Consider the following 17,441-nt stretch of genomic DNA (forward strand, 5'->3'; position numbering starts at 1 on the left):
CGAATCTGTAGAAAACTTTAGATCTGTTTGCGTTGAGGTAGAACAGTACGTCAGCTCCTTAGCAGTCAATAATATGCAGAGAAAGGCTAACCCATGAGTCTTCGGTAACTATGCAGAAGTATCTGAACTAAATTTCTTTGTCCTCCAAGGGTACAGTAAGAAACACATTTTTAAATTTTTATTTTATTTTATTTAAGTGCACTTAAAAACTAGCCTGCACAGCACAGTCTAGCAAGCCTGGAAAAATGCAAACCGGTTATACTGAACTCACTGGAAACTTGCAGTCTCTGCTGTAGCTGGCTCTGCTGAAGCCACAGTCATCCCACTGATTGAATCAGTAACACTGTTCTACAGCTTGCCTGATAAATGCTCAAGATGGTCCATAACCAGAAAGTCGATGTTAGTAGGCATGTCTGTACGGCGTGCTATGGTCAGTTGATCAATGTGAGCTTTTTTAATGTAGTAAGATACTGAGAATCCACATGCAAATTCAGTTAGTTTTTAACACTTGCAGTTGATTTGTCAGGCATGCAGTGAACTGCTGCTTACTGCAACATTTAATTTCTGCTACTAGAAGAGGATTGTTGGGAAGTGTGTATTCTTTAAAATACTTGCTTGTATGTAATTTGGATTGAAGTGTACTTTAGATTCATGGTTAAAACAGAGGCTGACATTTAAAGATTTATGTAACCAGAAGAGGTACTTGATATTTTAGAACCTTATCTGAAACCAGAAAGCCATTATCTGAACTTTTCTCTATTATTGACCTACATTAAAAAGGAACTGTAATCAGCCAGATTGTCTTCTGTTCATACATGGTTTTTCCTTTTGAAGTATCAACATTTGAGTCTGATCTTGTAACAAAAATGCTGGTTAGGATTTAGAAACTATTGCTGCTTAGACTTGAGCATAACTATTCTGTGGCAGCTGTATAAGCTGTCCAGAATTACTGTATTCACTTATGACTTTAGCTTCTGGCATTAAACATGCATGACTTGAACCTTGGGATAACAATAACTTGTTTAGTTGCAATTTTGCTGACTTGTAAATGAATTGTGACCTGCTGCAGGCAATTTAGCCTCAGTGCAGAATGCTCTGCTGAAATTCCCCAAGAGCATTGGTCAGCCAGTGGTGACTACTCTGTAAATAAATGTTTGGTATCACTGACCACCTGACAAAAGCGATGGAAATTTTTTCTTTTCTGGAAAGTGTTTGATAGCCTGGAACTGTGCTTATCCAGAGGGAGCTGGGCCACTAACCTTTTTGGCTTGTCTTGCAGTAAGCAATATTGGATACTTGGATTCAAAGATTTTAAATCCAGGACTTGCATACCTGTTTCAATTCTGATAAAGCTTCTAAATATCAGTGAACGTGAGCTGTCATAGCAAGGTGATGAGTGTGTTGGTATTCTGGCTGGACCAATGGCTTGGCCTTCTTACTCTTGTGGATCCCCGGTTCTAGTCAACATCAGTGTAAATTGCTTGACTGTGTTACTGCATTATTGAGAGTTACTAGATTAAATCCAGTTTTAAAAACAGTATGCAGTATGTTTGGGTACTCAGTGATGGATGTTAAGTACTTATTGTGTGGGGTTGTCTTTTTTTTCTCAGGGCCTCCACGGATGTCTCCTAAGGCACAACGGCACCCTCGAGGTCACAGAGTCTCTACTGGTAGGGGTACAATTTCAAGTGGCTTAGAATTTGTATCTCATAATGCACCAGGGGAAGCATCTACTACTGCAGTGGCACGAGGCAGCCCTTCAGGTGGGACGTGGTCATCAGTTGTCAGTGGGGGTAGGTAAAGCTTGGCTTATTGCAGATGGCTTGCCAGGGGTACTTTAGAGTGTGAATGCTAAGCAGAATACTGCATTTCTAGACAATTCAGGCTCTGAATAAACACTGGTCTGCTAACTTAGCTTGCTTAGATGAAGTGGGAGAAGGATGTTCCCAGATAGCTTAGTAAAATGGTTGGTGAGTCGGTCCTTCAAGTGCTATATTGTCTTAACTGCAGAGAGGTCAAGTCAGATGGTGTATGAAGAAAAAGGAAGGAAAAATGTGGGAATTAGTTGTGGAAAGAAGTAATTTTTAGGAAGGGTATTGGAAAGAAGGAAAGTTATATATGTTCCATTGCATCACTGAGTTTGGTTAATGGCAGTGTAACTGGGCTGTGGTTTACAAATGAAGGAGGTGTTTGGCTAGAGGAAGGTCGGTGTTAAAAGAGAAGATGAAATGATATTCAAGTTGGATATATTTTTCCTTTAAAAATGATGCAGGTTTTAAGTGGTCATTTTGTGTTTGTCTAAGTACTGTAGTAGCAGATATAGTCAGTGTCTCTTCTTTTTTGAATCGGTTAATATCTTTTTTTAATATTTTACTTCAAATTTAAAGCTCAGTCTTGTGACACAGGCCCTAGTCTTGAGCTTTTGTAGTTGAGACCATGTTCTAGTGAGTCGTCAGCAGCTGGGAGCTTTCTTGAAGGGCAAATGAGCGACAGTTTAGAGTCTGGTACTTTTTAGCAATGCTAGAGTTCTAGAGGACTGTAGTGGGAATGCATTTTTTGGAAAGAAGGTATGAATTAGACCCTGATAGACCTGTTGCCTTGTGGAAAAGATTTGAACTCTTCTGTTCTGGCATTATCTCTGATTCACCTTCACTCCCCACCCCGTACTTATTAACATGCAAGTAGGACTGTTAAACAACTTCTCTCTCTTTCTCCTTGTTCACTTGAAGTTAATATGTGACGTAAAGCAGCTAACTAGCCACAGTGGGATGAGCAGGAAGCAGGAGGTACAGCTTACCGTTTAAAGAATATAAAATTTTCCTTGCTGCTTTAACACAGGGGCAAAAACATACATCAAACAATCTTCTTTCAATAGGATATGTTGTTTTTTTTCCAGCTGGCAAACCTCCAAAAGAGGACGCTGTAAACTGGATGTGTTTTTTTCAGCCTTTTAAAAAGTGTTTTACATCTGTTTGTATGGAGACCTGACCACCTTTTCTGTTCTGCCTGAAACTGTTACTGTGAGCTGTTGTAGTTGTGCTACTGGGGGGCTGGGGAGCATATTGCAGTTTCGTGGTGGGACTACAGGGCAGTGATATATATTAGGGGACAGTCTGCAGAAAAATCGCACCACTTATCTGAAATGCTGCGTTGTAAAGAACTAGGAGATGTACCTGAAAGGTAAACAGGTTTTCAATTACTATATAATGTTCCACTAAGTATTTTAAAGCATGCTTTTAGTAATTTTAAAAATAAGCAAACTACTGAGCAGCTGAGGAAACTTATCCTATAACTATTTTTTCCTGTTTGTTTCTAGTTCCAAGATTATCCCCTAAAACACACAGGCCTAGGTCTCCAAGGCAGAGCAGCACTCCCACGGGACCAGCTCTGCCTTCTCCTCAGCCTGGTACTATTCCCACTGAATCTGTTGCCATGCCTGTTCCAGCTGCCTCTCCTACACCTGCCAGCCCTGCATCCAACAGAGCAGTTACCCCTTCCAGTGAAGGTAAGATACCCTTGCTAGCTTGCAAACGCTCCCTTTCCCTCATCCCTGACAATGACTATGCCTATACAAGGACAAAGTTGCTTTCTAAATGATCGGAAAACTTCTGATGCATTTAATTTTACTGTGTAGTGAGTTCCCCTTTTCTCATGATGCTAGCTTTAAACTAAGGTTGGAGAGAGGCTTTTTGATAAGTCTGTATGTTTAATTTCTTCTGCCCTTTAAGGAGTATGGGCTTACAGGTGTTTGACTTAATTGAGGATTTTTTTCAAACTGAGCGTGTGGCTGTTTTCTGATTTAAAGAAATGTAGGCCACTGGTTTCAAGGGCTATTTTGAACATAGTGCAAGGAAGGGGAAAAAGAAGAACATTCAAGAGCACAGTCAAATGTCTAAGAATTCTCAAATCTTTGTAGCATTCTGTATGAAGAGCTTGGACTATTGAAAATAATTTGCTCTCAGTTTATAGTTTTTTCAGCTTAGTTAAGATTCTGTGTATGGTGAGAGAGATGTGTTTGACTGGGACTTTTTCATTTGGCTTAAAGACAGTAGGGTGGGGAAGGAGGGAGGATAACCCTTCAGGCCCTAACTAGGTAGCAGAAAACGTGTAAGTTAGGGTTTTTCTTTTGTAAGCTAAACATGGTTAAATCTCGCTTCTGTTTCTGTCTTGCCATCTCTCTTTGGTCAGTTTGAGTCATGTAGAAGAGAATAACTTTGGCAATTTCTTTTCTAGCTAAAGATAGTAGGCTTCAGGACCAGAGGCAAAATTCTGCAACTGGAAACAAGGAGAATATAAAGCCAAGTGAGACTTCTCCTAGTTTTCCTAAACCTGAAAACAAAGGTTTGTATCAAAAACTTTCATATATACTGGAGTAATGTAGAAATTCCAAGTGCTAAACCTGCTATATTGACTGCTTTAGTTAGCATTTTAAGGAAGACTTGGAGGCAATCTGGCTTGGGTGTTCTACAGCAAAAATTTGGTCATGCAGTTGTGAAGTGGCAGGCCTACAATTTTAAATGTTGTTGTTGACTCATTTCATCAACACAAAGCGTAAAGATGCTCATGTGGATCGTGTGATTTCTTTTCACTGTTGTTTTTTTTCCCCTTTTCTGCTTCTCCCCCCCCACCCCGCCCCTTCTTTCTTTTTCCTGCTCACAAAGCTGTTTTTTAGCTGTCTCTGGACTGAATGAGTGTTTCTACTTAGAGCTGTGCTCACAATGCTTCTGAGCATCGTGGTCAGCATAGGTTTTTTGTGACTGTACTTCTTCCTATTATGCCTTAAATTTGGCTTTCTCTGCAGCATTGTTTGTTCATTCAGTTTTCAAAAAAATCTTTTCATGTTGTTGAACTTACAATCATAGAATCATTTAGGTTGGAAAAGACCTTTAAGATCATCAAGTCCAACTGTAAACCTAACCTTGATCAGTGTTTCACCTTTACTTGCTATGTCTTGAAACGCTGGTGTTTTATGTTTTGAGGGTTTTGTTGCATACTTCTTTGTGTTCAGCTGAGTTGTGCAGTCCCTGCACCTCAGGGCTTCTGTCTTGGTGTGATGCATTAGAACTATAGATATGTCAGGTACGTAATGCTGTGGTTTCATAGAGTATTTTTGTGTGCTCATACACATATTCATGGAATTATACCAAATTACAGATGAAATGATATTGCTGTATTTCATTTTTAGATATGCAAGCTTTGCCTTTTTGCAAACTTAGTAACGTGTAGCGGTTGTATATAAAACTTTTATTAGAAATGCTTGGACAATGTTGGTCTTGTATTTGGCAGGTGTATCTCCAATTGTTTCAGAACATAGAAAACAGATTGATGATTTAAAGAAATTTAAGAATGACTTTAGGGTAAGTTTCTCTGTATGTTAATTTAATGGTATCATAGTTCTCATGTGCATCCAGATTATTTTAATGAATTGAATACACTGCATGTGTTAACAGGAAAACAGATCCTTGCTACTTGTGCTTAATTTATGAAAATACCTATAAGAATTCATGCTAGATATTATAAAATCAATGCTGACGCTTGCTAGGACAATTGCCTAATACATGTAAATGTGCATATTGACTGTACACTGAAAATAGTATTTGAAACCTGTTTGATCATTAGGTACACATAATTGTCTCATTTACACTCATATGGGAGAGCTGTTTCAAAATTAAATAAAGCGTTTTGCTGAGGAAAATTGAAGATGAATTCACATTACTTATTTCCCGGTTATAATGGTTTATTAAATCAGGTTAGCTTTTCAAGTGTTACTGTTAGATCACACAGGGGGAATGAGTCCGGAGGGTTGTCTTAAGCTTTCCTGTCACTTCCTAATCAACATATAGGTCAGCTGAGTCACTGAATAGCTTCTTTCACAGTGTAGGCTTAAAACATTGTCAATGTTCATAGATTTCTTTTCTAGTAGAAATGGAAATGTATGTTTTAAAAGGTCGTTTCCAGATGATTGAGGCCTATGGGACTGTATTTTACTCTGTGTATGTGGTAGCATTAGATTGTCTCTCCCTAGTTGTGCATATCAATTTATTGAATATATTCCTTGGGTTTTTTTTCAGTTACAGTCAAGTTCCTCTTCAGATGCAGTGGATCAGCTGCTAAACAAAACCCGAGAAGGTGAAAAATCAAGAGATGTAGTTAAAGAAAAAACAGAATCAACCCCTAAAGAATCTATCATAGAAACTGGCAGTAATACTAACTCTAACGGTGGCAGTAGCAAACCTAATAGTCCAAGTATTTCTCCTTCGATAAGTAATAGTTCTGAGCAAAAGCGAGGGCCTGAGGTAACTTCACAAGGTGTACAGACATCTGGGCCTGGAAGTAAACAAGATAAAGAGGATAAAGAGGAGAAGAAGGATACTTCTGAGTGAGTAATTATGCCTTTTAGAATAAGCACATCTGTTATTAGCATTTAGCCATTTGTAGAAAAAGCTATTATGAGTGTGTAATATCTTACTGTTTATATGGCTGATAGAAGTTCTCTCTGTTATACAGAGAAAACAACAGGTAAAGTGACTGTACTGAAAGTCATCACATGAGTCAGTGGCAGAGCTGCATTTAGATCTCTGGTCCTGTTGATGCCTAATCCATATCTAAATGCTTATTTAAATGTTTTCCTGCCTCATGTGAGCTGTAGTATCAACAGCAGGAACACTTTTTTATGAACAAGTATAGTAAGAGTACTGTCAGTAAGAGTGGCTTTTTGCATACCATGTGTTGTTTGAGTTCTCAAAAATCTGACTCACAGATGGAAATGAGGTATTTAATCTCTTTAAACTTTTAATTGTTAGGGAGTTCTGCAGATATGCTTGTAAAAGAATAATGCTGAACACAATTTTTTGTTCTTTATGTTTAGGCAAGTTAGAAAATCAACACTTAATCCTAATGCAAAAGAGTTCAACCCTCGATCTTTTGCTCAAGTAAGTTGTTTGATACTTTCAGTAGATCTTTATAAGCAAACCTTTTACTTGGAGGATAATCAAGCTAATCCTGCATATGCATTGCTGACCTCTGTTTGTAGCCGAAACCTTCTACTACACCAACCTCCCCTCGTCCGCAAGCTCAACCTAGCCCCTCCATGGTGGGTCATCAGCAGCCAACCCCAGTGTACACTCAGCCTGTTTGTTTTGCACCAAATATGATGTACCCGGTTCCAGTGAGTCCAGGCGTGCAGGTAAAGTGCAGCATATGCTGCAAACTTGTTAACACTTCTCTGATGATTGTCAGCAAGTTGAGGAGACTTAGGATATCTAAGTTAAATCAGTGAAATGGTACAGCTTGTATTATTTATTACTCTTGTAAATATGGGCACAATTACATTGTTGTTAAGTTTTAGCTATGTAAATACTGACTTTTCCCAGTGGGCCCACAACCTACATGTTCTAATAGTCTCAAACACTTGTAAATTCCAGCGGCTCTTACTCACATTTATCGTTAATCTGCGCAGGCTTAGACCCCCAGTCCTCCAAGCACAGTCTTCCTCTTTTTAAGTTTTAAGCAACTGTTTCTTCCTCCTTAGCTTCCAGCGTGTCCCACTAGTTTCTGGTCGTTGTAGGGATTACTAGGATTTCAAATCTAACTGTTATAAAGCTGTCTGATTTAGTACATTGCTCAAAGTAACAGTAGTAGTGTTACTTGACTGGTTGTTGCAGACCATATGGTCTTAGTTGTTTGTATACGCAGACTTGATCACAGTGATCCAAGAAAATATCATAGGTTAGGCAGAGTTCACTAAACCATGTAACATAACAGAGTAAAACACATCAGAGCTGAGTGGAGTGCCCACCCAGACACACACACACTCACTTTTTAAAGGAATATCATAGCTTCAACTCCTCCTTCTGTTTCAGCCTTTGTATCCTATTCCCATGACGACCATGCCAGTGAACCAAGCCAAGACATATAGAGCAGGTAAAGGTGAGAATAATACTGCCTGTTTGGTTCTTAGTCTGCATGCAGCATGAATAAATTACAAATGTTTGTGTATTTTCTAATACATGTTAATGTGTTTTTTATTGATGTTTTAAATGCTATCTTTAATAAAGGGAAGTAAGTGGAAATACTAATGCATTTCTAGATAAAATAATTCAGCCAAAACATTATAAGTTATAATGGGGAGTTGCTTGGTTTGGAATTAGATTTGCCAAACAGGAAAACATCTCTGTTACTTGGAACATTAGCGTAAGCTGATCATCTCCTATATTTAATAAATGTTACGGGTTTGTTAAAGGGAACTTTCTGTACTAGTTTTCTGTACTGGTTTACAGGAGAGCCTGAATGGTGCTTTAATAGAGGGTCTTTTTGTCAACAAGCAAAATCGCTATTTCTTCAAAAAGAGTATGCTATGCTACTCTTCTGGAGAGAACTTAACTGCTGGTTCCAGTTTGTTTTGCATTCCTTCTGCAACAGTAACTGAACAGCTGGACTAACAATACTATGTTTTTAACAAGTGACACCTGTGGCTATGGAGACGAGAACATGTGTGGCGAGATGCACTCTCTTCTGTGCAGTGCAGCGAAGGAGCAGAAAAATGATGGTCTTGTTTTTATAGTTATGTTTCAGATAATGCTCTAATTCTACACAGTGCATCCTTTCTTGCAATTTTATACAGTGGTTCACGATGATAGGTTCCAGTGCTGCAGCTCCAGTCACTGGAGGAGGAAATTGTTTAAAAGAGCAGTTCTGCTGTTTAGAAATAAACAAGTAGCCTTTATGAATGTAGGGAAGACAAAAACCTGCAATGTACTTCTGTTTTAAAACACACTAACTTTACTGTGGCCTGACCCATGAAATCTTTTGGTTGGTAACACTGATTGTTCTAATCAGAAATGTATTGCTCTGTACTCACGTGCTGTGTGAGGCCGCTCTCGTCTTCTGAATTCCTTTTTTAAGTTTCATTATTTTCTGCATATCCATTCTGTGTGCAGCATAGTCCTGAAGGAGCTGCATGGGTTAAAGTTCAGTGCCTTTACACTGGTCAAGTTGCGTCCTGTATTTACTTTTTTCTGTTGTTGATTTGCAGTGTAAATACAATTATTACTGAGTGAATTTACTGACACCTTCAACATTTCCCTCCTTTCCTCTCTCTAAGGGGTCTGTCTACATTGCACACTGCAGTGGAGTTTACAGGTGCTTGAGTTAGCGTAGTTATTAGTTGCAGTCTCACTGCAGCAAGCTGGAGCTCACCTTGAACTCTATGCCCTGTTGCTTACTAGGCTGAATTAGTTTGTTCAGAGTGCCTTGCTGCTGTGGTTCGGTTCGTCGTCTTACCAGGATAGCTCAGGTAGTCCCACACTACAGTGCTCTGCTCTCTTAATCTTTTTTCCCCTCTAATTATTCCTACTCCTCTTCTTAGAGGTTGACTTGTCCCCTTCAGTGTTGACTGTGACCTAAAAGTTGCTTTCTGCTATCCTGAGGGGTAGTTCAGAGCTTAAAGGTTGTGAATCCGTCAAATTGCAGTTGCGTGGAGACCTTTATTCTGCTCTCCTCAGCTATAAGCACAAGTAATTTTAACAGACTCAGCTTTCCAGTTGATGGAACACTTGCTGAGTAGTTCCCATAGAAGGTGAATTAAGCCTTTTGAAGGGGACAGGATCAAATTTGATTAATGTAGGTATCCTGATACAACCTTTCTCTTCTGTTACTGATTCTTGTCAGTCTTTCTCTCCCTCCACCTTCCTTCCCTCACAAAAAAAGGAGGCCTGGGTTTGTGGCCATATACATGGCTCAAAGGCGGTGATGAAAATAAAGTGTTTCTTGGAGGAACTCCTTTTCACGCTGTTCCTTTTTGATAGAGCTCTAACGTGCGGTTAAAGGTGAGGGGTGAGGATATTCGGCTTGGTCACAGTGACATTGTAATGTAAAACCTTTCAGGAAGATTGTCATTCTTCGTCCTGTGTTTCTAATGTGAGGCACTCTTTGCTTTGTAGTACCAAATATGCCACAGCAACGGCAAGACCAACATCATCAGAGCACCATGATGCATCCTGCCTCAGCAGCAGGCCCTCCAATTGTAGCTACGCCACCTGCTTATTCAACACAATATGTTGCATATAGTCCCCAGCAGTTTCCTAATCAGCCTCTTGTGCAGCATGTGCCACACTACCAGTCTCAGGTAAGAGTCCTTTTAGCGTATGGGATAAGTCAGAACAAGTGGTTCAGTCCTAAATACCCTATTGTCCCTAGTCGTGAGAAGTCACTCTGAACAGTTTCTGTGTTCTGGAACATACTTGGTGGCGGTGTAGTGTGCTTCAAAGCCTGTAACAATTTTTAAGGTCAGTTTAGAAGCTGGCATTTATTAGTGGTAATACCTTTTTAGCTCTTCAAACAATTCCTTTCAGGTCATGGCCAGGGCATCTCCTAGTTATGTGTTCTAAAAATAAATTATTTGGTGTACTCCTCTTGCGTCAAAGGCTTTTAAATATCCATATGTAATTGAATAAATATATCATTACATACCTAAGCTTACTACATTATTAGAGTGGCAAAAATTAGATATGCCAATGGTTTTTGTCAGTTTCTAGCCCACTGCAGAAAATGTCCTTAAATTTTTAGAAAGAATTGGGATAATTGTGATAGTATGAAATCTTTAGTTTGCTCTGCATTTTAGTAAGGCCAGGCTAGTACTGTTTCTAAATACATAATTACTGTTTAGATGACACTAGTTCCTTTGTAATGGTCCTCCAATTAACTGCTTGTTTTCTTATTTCTGTTGAACGCAGCATCCTCATGTTTATAGCCCTGTAATACAGGGCAACGCTAGAATGATGGCACCACCAACACACGCACAGCCTGGTTTAGTATCTTCTTCTGCAACACAGTATGGTGCGCATGAACAGACGCATGCTATGTATGGTAGGAAACGTTTTGTGTTATATGTAACTTTTTAAGTTCTTATGTTGTGCAGGGATGTATTTAATCTCAAGCTTCAAACATGGGTATCATTCAGATTACACCAGTATATGTGGTTTATATTTCATAAGATGATGAGCAGAGCATTGAAAACTGAGCCACCTGGTTAAAATGAAAACTCAAGTATGCTGATTTCAGTAGGATGCCAGTGACCAAGATGAAATTTCAACCTGGGAGCTGCTAAAAGAATATCTGCTGAAAGAAGTTTGTTCAAGTTCTCTTGATGCTCTTGACACAACATCCCTTGATTGTTTCTTGATTTATAATTAGGACTTGTTTTATTGCAAGGCTATGACCTCAGTTTCAAAACTTGACTTTAGTTCTGACAACTAGTGAAATGCTGTCTTTATGATACTACTAGCATTATTAACAGTATGAACACTGCTGTTTAAGCAAAATAAAACATGTGTTGCTTACCTTTCTTTTTTGGTAAGTCAAGAATAAGTATATGAAACAGCTCATGTATTGCTCTGACTTTGACAATTAGTCTCCAGCATTATCAGATGGGCGTATTTCACTTAACAGTGAAGTGCTGAAAATGTGGGTTACCTTGTTACAAAGTAAAATGTGAAAGAACTTCTAAAGCGTTATAAATGTATGATAAATCAATGCCCAATTCGAAGGAAAAAAACTCACTGCAAAACATGCTATTGAAAGAGGTAGAATCAAGGTTGCTAGAAGGCTTGGAAATTGTCATAAAATGTCAAAACAGCAGATGGTCTCTTGAAAACGTGGCATTTCAATACTTGTTATAGCATCTGAGGAAGACTTTTATTGGGTCACTTATATTATTGACTTAGATTCTAATAAAAGATTTTCTGTACCTTTAGACATCTTTGTATGTTTTTGGGTGCTTAGTTTTACACTGCTACTTAATGGAAGTCCATGATGTGTCATGAACACTTACAAGGCTAAAAATCTGAGGTTTAGTGTGAAATTAATTCTGATTTTAAAAAGTCTGTGTCTTACCCATCTGAAAACATCCTTTCAGATCTCTGCAGTGGTATGGTAACATAGCTAAGAAACAAAAATAAGAGAGAGAAACCTTTTTTGACACTTTTTCAGCTCAGTTGTGCTGAAGCTGAAATGGAAGTTACTTGTAGAGATTAAGTCTTTCTCTCACAGGTCCTTGTTAATTGTATTACTTTGATCTTTTCAACTCTTGTGCTTGAGCTGTCCATGTAAACAGATCTTCTGTTTGCTTTTTCATTAGATTAAATAGAATTCCGATAAAATGAATGATCAAAGGCTTTCAGATCTTTATTGGTGAAAACTCTCCTCTCAAATCCTAATTAAAATAAAACCAAACATGAGATAATCTGAGATTTGAGTAAAACGGTTGCATGTGACTTCCTAGTAATTTCCCATTGTGCACCATCCTTATCTTCTGTAACCAGTGGGTTCTACAGCACTGAAGTACAAGCCCCTTCCCTTGGTTGGCTTTGACCAGATGTCTGTATAGTTTTTTCACTGATATTCTAACTTACAACTGTTAGATCTCGTTTTGTGTTGGTTTTGCAGCTTGTCTGTTGTAGGTATGTGACTACCTACTAGTGCAAACAACTAAGTTGGGTCAAACTTGAGAATTCTTTGGTATTTCCTGACATGTAATTAAATATTACTTTTCCAAGAGCACCTAATTTAACAGAAACTGCATGTCCTCCTGTGTTCTTTCAAGGAGCTACTTGGTGACTCTTCTAAATATTCTCCCGCCTTCCCAGTAAATGATCAAGTGCTTGAAATTCTTGTTACTGAAACCATTCAACCCAGCTGGATCATGAACTCCATATTGAGACACTTTTTAAGAGTATGTTCTTGCCATGTGCAGACATGTTTATTGCCTAGTGAACACAAATTGGCTCAAATGTACCCTTAACCTACAAAGTTTACAGTTAGCTACACATGAAATGACTTCTGATGTAGTGCAGCACTGTCTCAATTCAGATTTTTGCAAGTCTTGTAGTACTTGAAGAGTACTTGAAGAGCTTGCCTAGACGGACTGTGTTTCCTCAAAATGTGTTCATCTGTAACGTATTCACTTCAGCTTCCATTTATCGATACGGTAACGCTTGGGGAAAAATGTAGAAATGCCTAAGGTGATAAATATAAGCTGCTTATGGAGTACATTGCTAAAGAACAACATGCTGGAATCATTCACCTCTGATTGAGTGACTATAACTTATGTTCTGTATTTTGGGAATCTTAAATTTACCCACAGTATCTTTGAACTAAATATACCAATGCGCTTTGGTTCTGGTCCTCTCTTAAAACTAATTTGAAAGTATGGAATAACAACTTCCTGAGAAACAACCACCACTGCTGCTTTTGATTTCTGGAGCACTTACTCAAACAAGTTCTCAGATTTCCTTTTGGCTCTTTAAAATTGCTGTCTGATTTTTAAAAACCTATATTATTATTTATTTTTAAACCCCCCCCCCCCCCCCCCCATTGATATCAGGATTCAATGGGCTATACTGCCCTTTTACCCTTCAAGGTACTAGTGCTTTCTTTGAGATAATTCTTGCAAAATTCACTGAATTTTTTTCCCTGCATATGTGGTAGAGAGAAGATGTCTGCAAGGACAACCGCACTGAGACTTGGGGGTTGGGGGGCACTGCTTATGAAGTATTCTTAAGGTGGGAAATGTTTTCTGGTGAGATCTGAAACTCCATCTTCACTAATGGTTTGGGACAAGTTGAAAGTCTGTGGCAAGTAGTAACTGCCTGTCAGCGAAGAGAAATGCCTGTTGACCCATTAAGTGAACTACCTTTACTGCCAAAAGTTTGCGTTTTGTTTTCTGTCCTGTCTCATGAAGAGATAGCTGAATCCAAAATACATACAGTGACCTACACTTGTTGATAGGTGCTCTTCCATTTTAAAGAAAAGTATTTTTGTCTAATGCTATTTAATGGGATATTTCTGCACTTCTGGGATTTCCTTGCCAGTCGTTACTGTGTCCTGCTTCTGTTTCACAACCCGCTGTTGACAAGAGCTCAAGAGAAGCAGAGCAGCTGAGCTGCGTGGTCACCAGTAGACCCATCTAAACATATGACGGAGGAGTGTTTAACTCATTGGGTTTTTCCCCTCAAAACACAATGGGGAAGGACAATGTTCAAGCAACTATCTTTCTTCCCGTCTACCAGCCAGACGATAAAAACGTCTATTACACACTTCAGCTCGTAACTTCTGGAGATGTGAGCCACTTAGATGTCCTTATCAAGGAAAGTTTGAAATGCAGGCACTGCTGCAGCAGAGCAGTACACGCACCTTTAACTGCCACACGCACATACCTGAACGCGGAGTTGTCGCTCTTACCCTGCTGAACCGCACGTTGGTTTCAGAACACACCATCTGTCTCGGAAGTGTTGGCTCTGTGTGATCTCCCTGATACCAATATCATTGGGCTGGTAGAGTTTGCTGGCCATGGTTTGCAGTTTGAGTGCTTGGTCTATGTTGCACAAAGACCTAAACTTGTCTTGTGCTGTTAGTAGAAAATTTGGTTATCTTAAGTAGAGGGTGGATACATTCATTCCTGTGACAATGAATTTGTGTTAGTTTTACCATGTAGCTGAATTACCTGTGTTTTCAGATAACTGGAGTCCTCTGAAAAGACTTTACTTCTGTGTTTAAAAACAAGCTTGTGTAAAACCAGACCTTGGTTTTATACAGATGCATTTCCTGTTTTTTGTGCTCTCATTCCTGTCCCCATTCTCCCTTCCCTTTTCCCCTTCTGCATATGTTTTACTGGTCTGGTGTTGTCTCTAACCTTATCTGGTTTCTGTCTCAGCAGTAGAGTAAATTCTATTACCCTGATAGTACAATGGTGGATATAATATAAACTTCAGAGGATTCTCCAGGGACTAAGAGTGAACCAGTCACCAAAGGTGTCTTGGAACTGTTAAGAATGACAGTGATATAGCTGAAAAAGCAAGGGGCCAATTTCTGTTTTAACGTAATTACGTTTTAACCTTCTTATTACAGTGGACTGTAATAGACCATTAATTGACATAAAGTTTATTTTTGTGTTAATTAAGAACTGAAGACCTCAGTGTCACAGTTTAGAAGGAAGGCTTACCTGAGACTTGGTGTTGTTTCATCTCCACTCATTTGTAAAACTAAATATCCAGCTCTAATAGCACCTAAGTAAATAAAAATATCTGCATGGTTCTACAATCTTTAAAAAAAAAAAATGATGCTGACCTTTCCAGAAGACGGGAAGTATGCACGTGGCAAGAGGCTAATTTACCTTTCTATTTCCCAAATTCAGCATGTCCCAAAATACCATACAGCAAGGAGACAGGCCCTTCTTTCTACTTTGCCAGTGAGTTGGGTTTTTTGTACTAATTTTGATTGTACAGAAAAGCACTTTCTAAAGAACAGATGTTAAAGGAATGGGACGTGTTGAGGGAACAAGTTTCCTTGCACCAAACCAGTATGTGGAAAACGCAGGAAGGTTCCTTCCCACGGACAGGGGAATGAAGCTGTTGAACAGATTTATAAGACCACAGGAAGCTGATTTGTCAGTCTTTTAAAATGTGGTTTGCATGCCGAATAATCTGTAACTTTACTACCCAGTCTTTTCATCTGTAACCAGAAGTGAGTGCTGTGTGTGGATAGCCTCTGCTGACAACCTAGGTGAACTACCTCACTCCCTTTCTTTCATGGCCCAAATGGGATTTTAAAACTTGCCAAATTAATCTGCTTCCTAAAAGGAGAAGTATCTTGTGCCTCATCTCTTTAAAAAGCTGTGGTTCAAGTTCTGAGCCCCTGGGAGGAAATAACTTGAGTTGCAGCTGAGGTGAAGGAAGCTTTCTGTAGAGTTACTCCAGTGTCACTGAAGGAGTGCAGTTGTCATTATGATAAAGAGGGTGACTAGATGAGGGCTCCTTGCTGGTGTGTAGCATCAGATGCTTCCTCCCTGGCAGATCAACATCACCAGTTACGTTCCCTGGCTCCGGTGCTCCTGTGTGGTGTCGCCCGAGCTGGTGACCTACATGAGTGTAGGTGATGGGAGAGGGGCTGATGACGGCTAATACCGACTTCAGTTGCGTGCGTGTACAGGGAAAGGTGGATAACTAAAAAATACTGCTTTGTATGTTGGTGTTCGTAGCATTTAGAGGAAGCTGGTTTTGGGGGGAAGTGGGGTGGTTGCAAGATGAACTGTAGTTGTCACCCAAGACATGGGGAAGGACGACTGCAGTTTCAGGGTATTTTTGAACATGCTCCTGTAGTGCAGTGAGACTTGTTACTGTGTCTGTCTGCAAGTCCATGCAGCCTATGCCAGGCACTCTCTGGGGTTTTTTGAGTTAGCTCATGCAAGAGGGATGTGAGAAATACCACTTGTTCTCCAAAAATCTCTTCTGGAACAGACTTCCTGTGTTTCCTGTACAGAAATGGTTCTGCGTGAACTAGTGTTGTAGGATGCTGACCTGTCCTGTTTTCATGCGTCTTGGTTTGGTGCACCGAAATAACTTTAATAAGCTCGTTCCTTTCGTGGATAATCTTTTAAGTCAAGTCCACTCTACCTGTGTAAAATGACTTCTTTAAATGTTTGTATTATGAAAGAAACATTTGCTATTTCTTTGCTTCCTACCATTCAGGTCTTTTAAATGTAGTTATCCTCACCATCTTACTGGATCTGGCAATAGTTTTGAAGTTTGTTCACTGGTCAGTTCTTGAAAATATGCTCTTCAGTGCATCTTTGGACGATGACCAACAATGACCACCATTGGCAGCATTGAAATTCCTACCAGGGAAAATATGAAATTACATGATATGTTTTTTTGCATATACCCTTGTAGCTGGGAGTTCTGCTTGGTTTCTGCTGCTCTGACCTCTTCTGATTTCAGCTCCTTCTGTGGGTTTGGTGGCTGACTACTACTTGTTTGCCTCTCAGAAAAATGGGTTGCACTTTTGTAGAGTTGAATTCAGTAATTCATCTGATATTTTTGCTCACTTCATTACTGAATCACTTGCCTTCACTATGTATCCCTGCAAGGTTAGTGCAGTTAAATATTATGTGTTAGGAAAGAACTTGATGAAAAAGATGCTGAAGTGAAACAGGTTAGCCCAGGGAGTATTTCTTGGGGAGAGGAACGTAGGCATAAAGGGTGAGAAAAACAGTGTATTTCTGCTGGAATGAGCTGAGGTTACTTGCAGCAAGGAGATATGCAGGGCTTTTTTGTCCTTTCCTAGAGCTTTCTCAGCACTTTCTTGGATACTAGATGGCCATTTGGAAGATCTCCAAAGTACTGACAGTGGGGGAAAATGTTGGATAATCCTCACCTCTTGTCTTATCTTGTTTGCGATTTGATACATGTAGTGAGCTGTTTTGATGAACCGGCAAAAATTCTTGAAAAAAGTCGCAGTGAAAGTGCTGTATTTATGGCTAAGCAGGTGAATTTCTTGTGACTGTTTTGCAAGACTTCTTTCGCAGGCTTGCTGGTCTCAGATTTCAGTGGTTTGTCAGGAACTATTAAGTGCACTAGCTAAACATGGAAAACCTTTTACATTTCTAG

At 39.4% G+C, this 17,441-nt stretch overlaps 1 protein-coding gene across 4 annotated transcripts in view; it reads left to right on the top strand.

Annotated features, from left to right (window-relative positions):
- ATXN2 (ataxin 2) overlaps nucleotides 1-17,441 on the top strand; it is a 52,293-nt gene that overhangs the window by 25,311 nt on the left and 9,541 nt on the right. Inside the window, exons 11-21 of one of the 4 annotated variants that reach the window (XM_075718118.1) lie at nucleotides 1,611-1,793; nucleotides 3,317-3,505; nucleotides 4,234-4,341; nucleotides 5,287-5,357; nucleotides 6,072-6,379; nucleotides 6,869-6,932; nucleotides 7,034-7,186; nucleotides 7,863-7,929; nucleotides 9,942-10,126; nucleotides 10,734-10,866; nucleotides 15,191-15,244. In XM_075718118.1, coding sequence (XP_075574233.1) covers nucleotides 1,611-1,793; nucleotides 3,317-3,505; nucleotides 4,234-4,341; nucleotides 5,287-5,357; nucleotides 6,072-6,379; nucleotides 6,869-6,932; nucleotides 7,034-7,186; nucleotides 7,863-7,929; nucleotides 9,942-10,126; nucleotides 10,734-10,866; nucleotides 15,191-15,244 — 1,515 coding nt within the window. The remainder of the gene's footprint in view (nucleotides 1-1,610; nucleotides 1,794-3,316; nucleotides 3,506-4,233; nucleotides 4,342-5,286; nucleotides 5,358-6,071; nucleotides 6,380-6,868; nucleotides 6,933-7,033; nucleotides 7,187-7,862; nucleotides 7,930-9,941; nucleotides 10,127-10,733; nucleotides 10,867-15,190; nucleotides 15,245-17,441) is intronic. The other 3 variants (XM_075718119.1, XM_075718120.1, XM_075718121.1) reach the window with 3 other exon arrangements.

Source organism: Pelecanus crispus, chromosome 11 (genome assembly GCF_030463565.1).
Source record: "Pelecanus crispus isolate bPelCri1 chromosome 11, bPelCri1.pri, whole genome shotgun sequence".
NCBI lineage: Eukaryota > Metazoa > Chordata > Aves > Pelecaniformes > Pelecanidae > Pelecanus > Pelecanus crispus.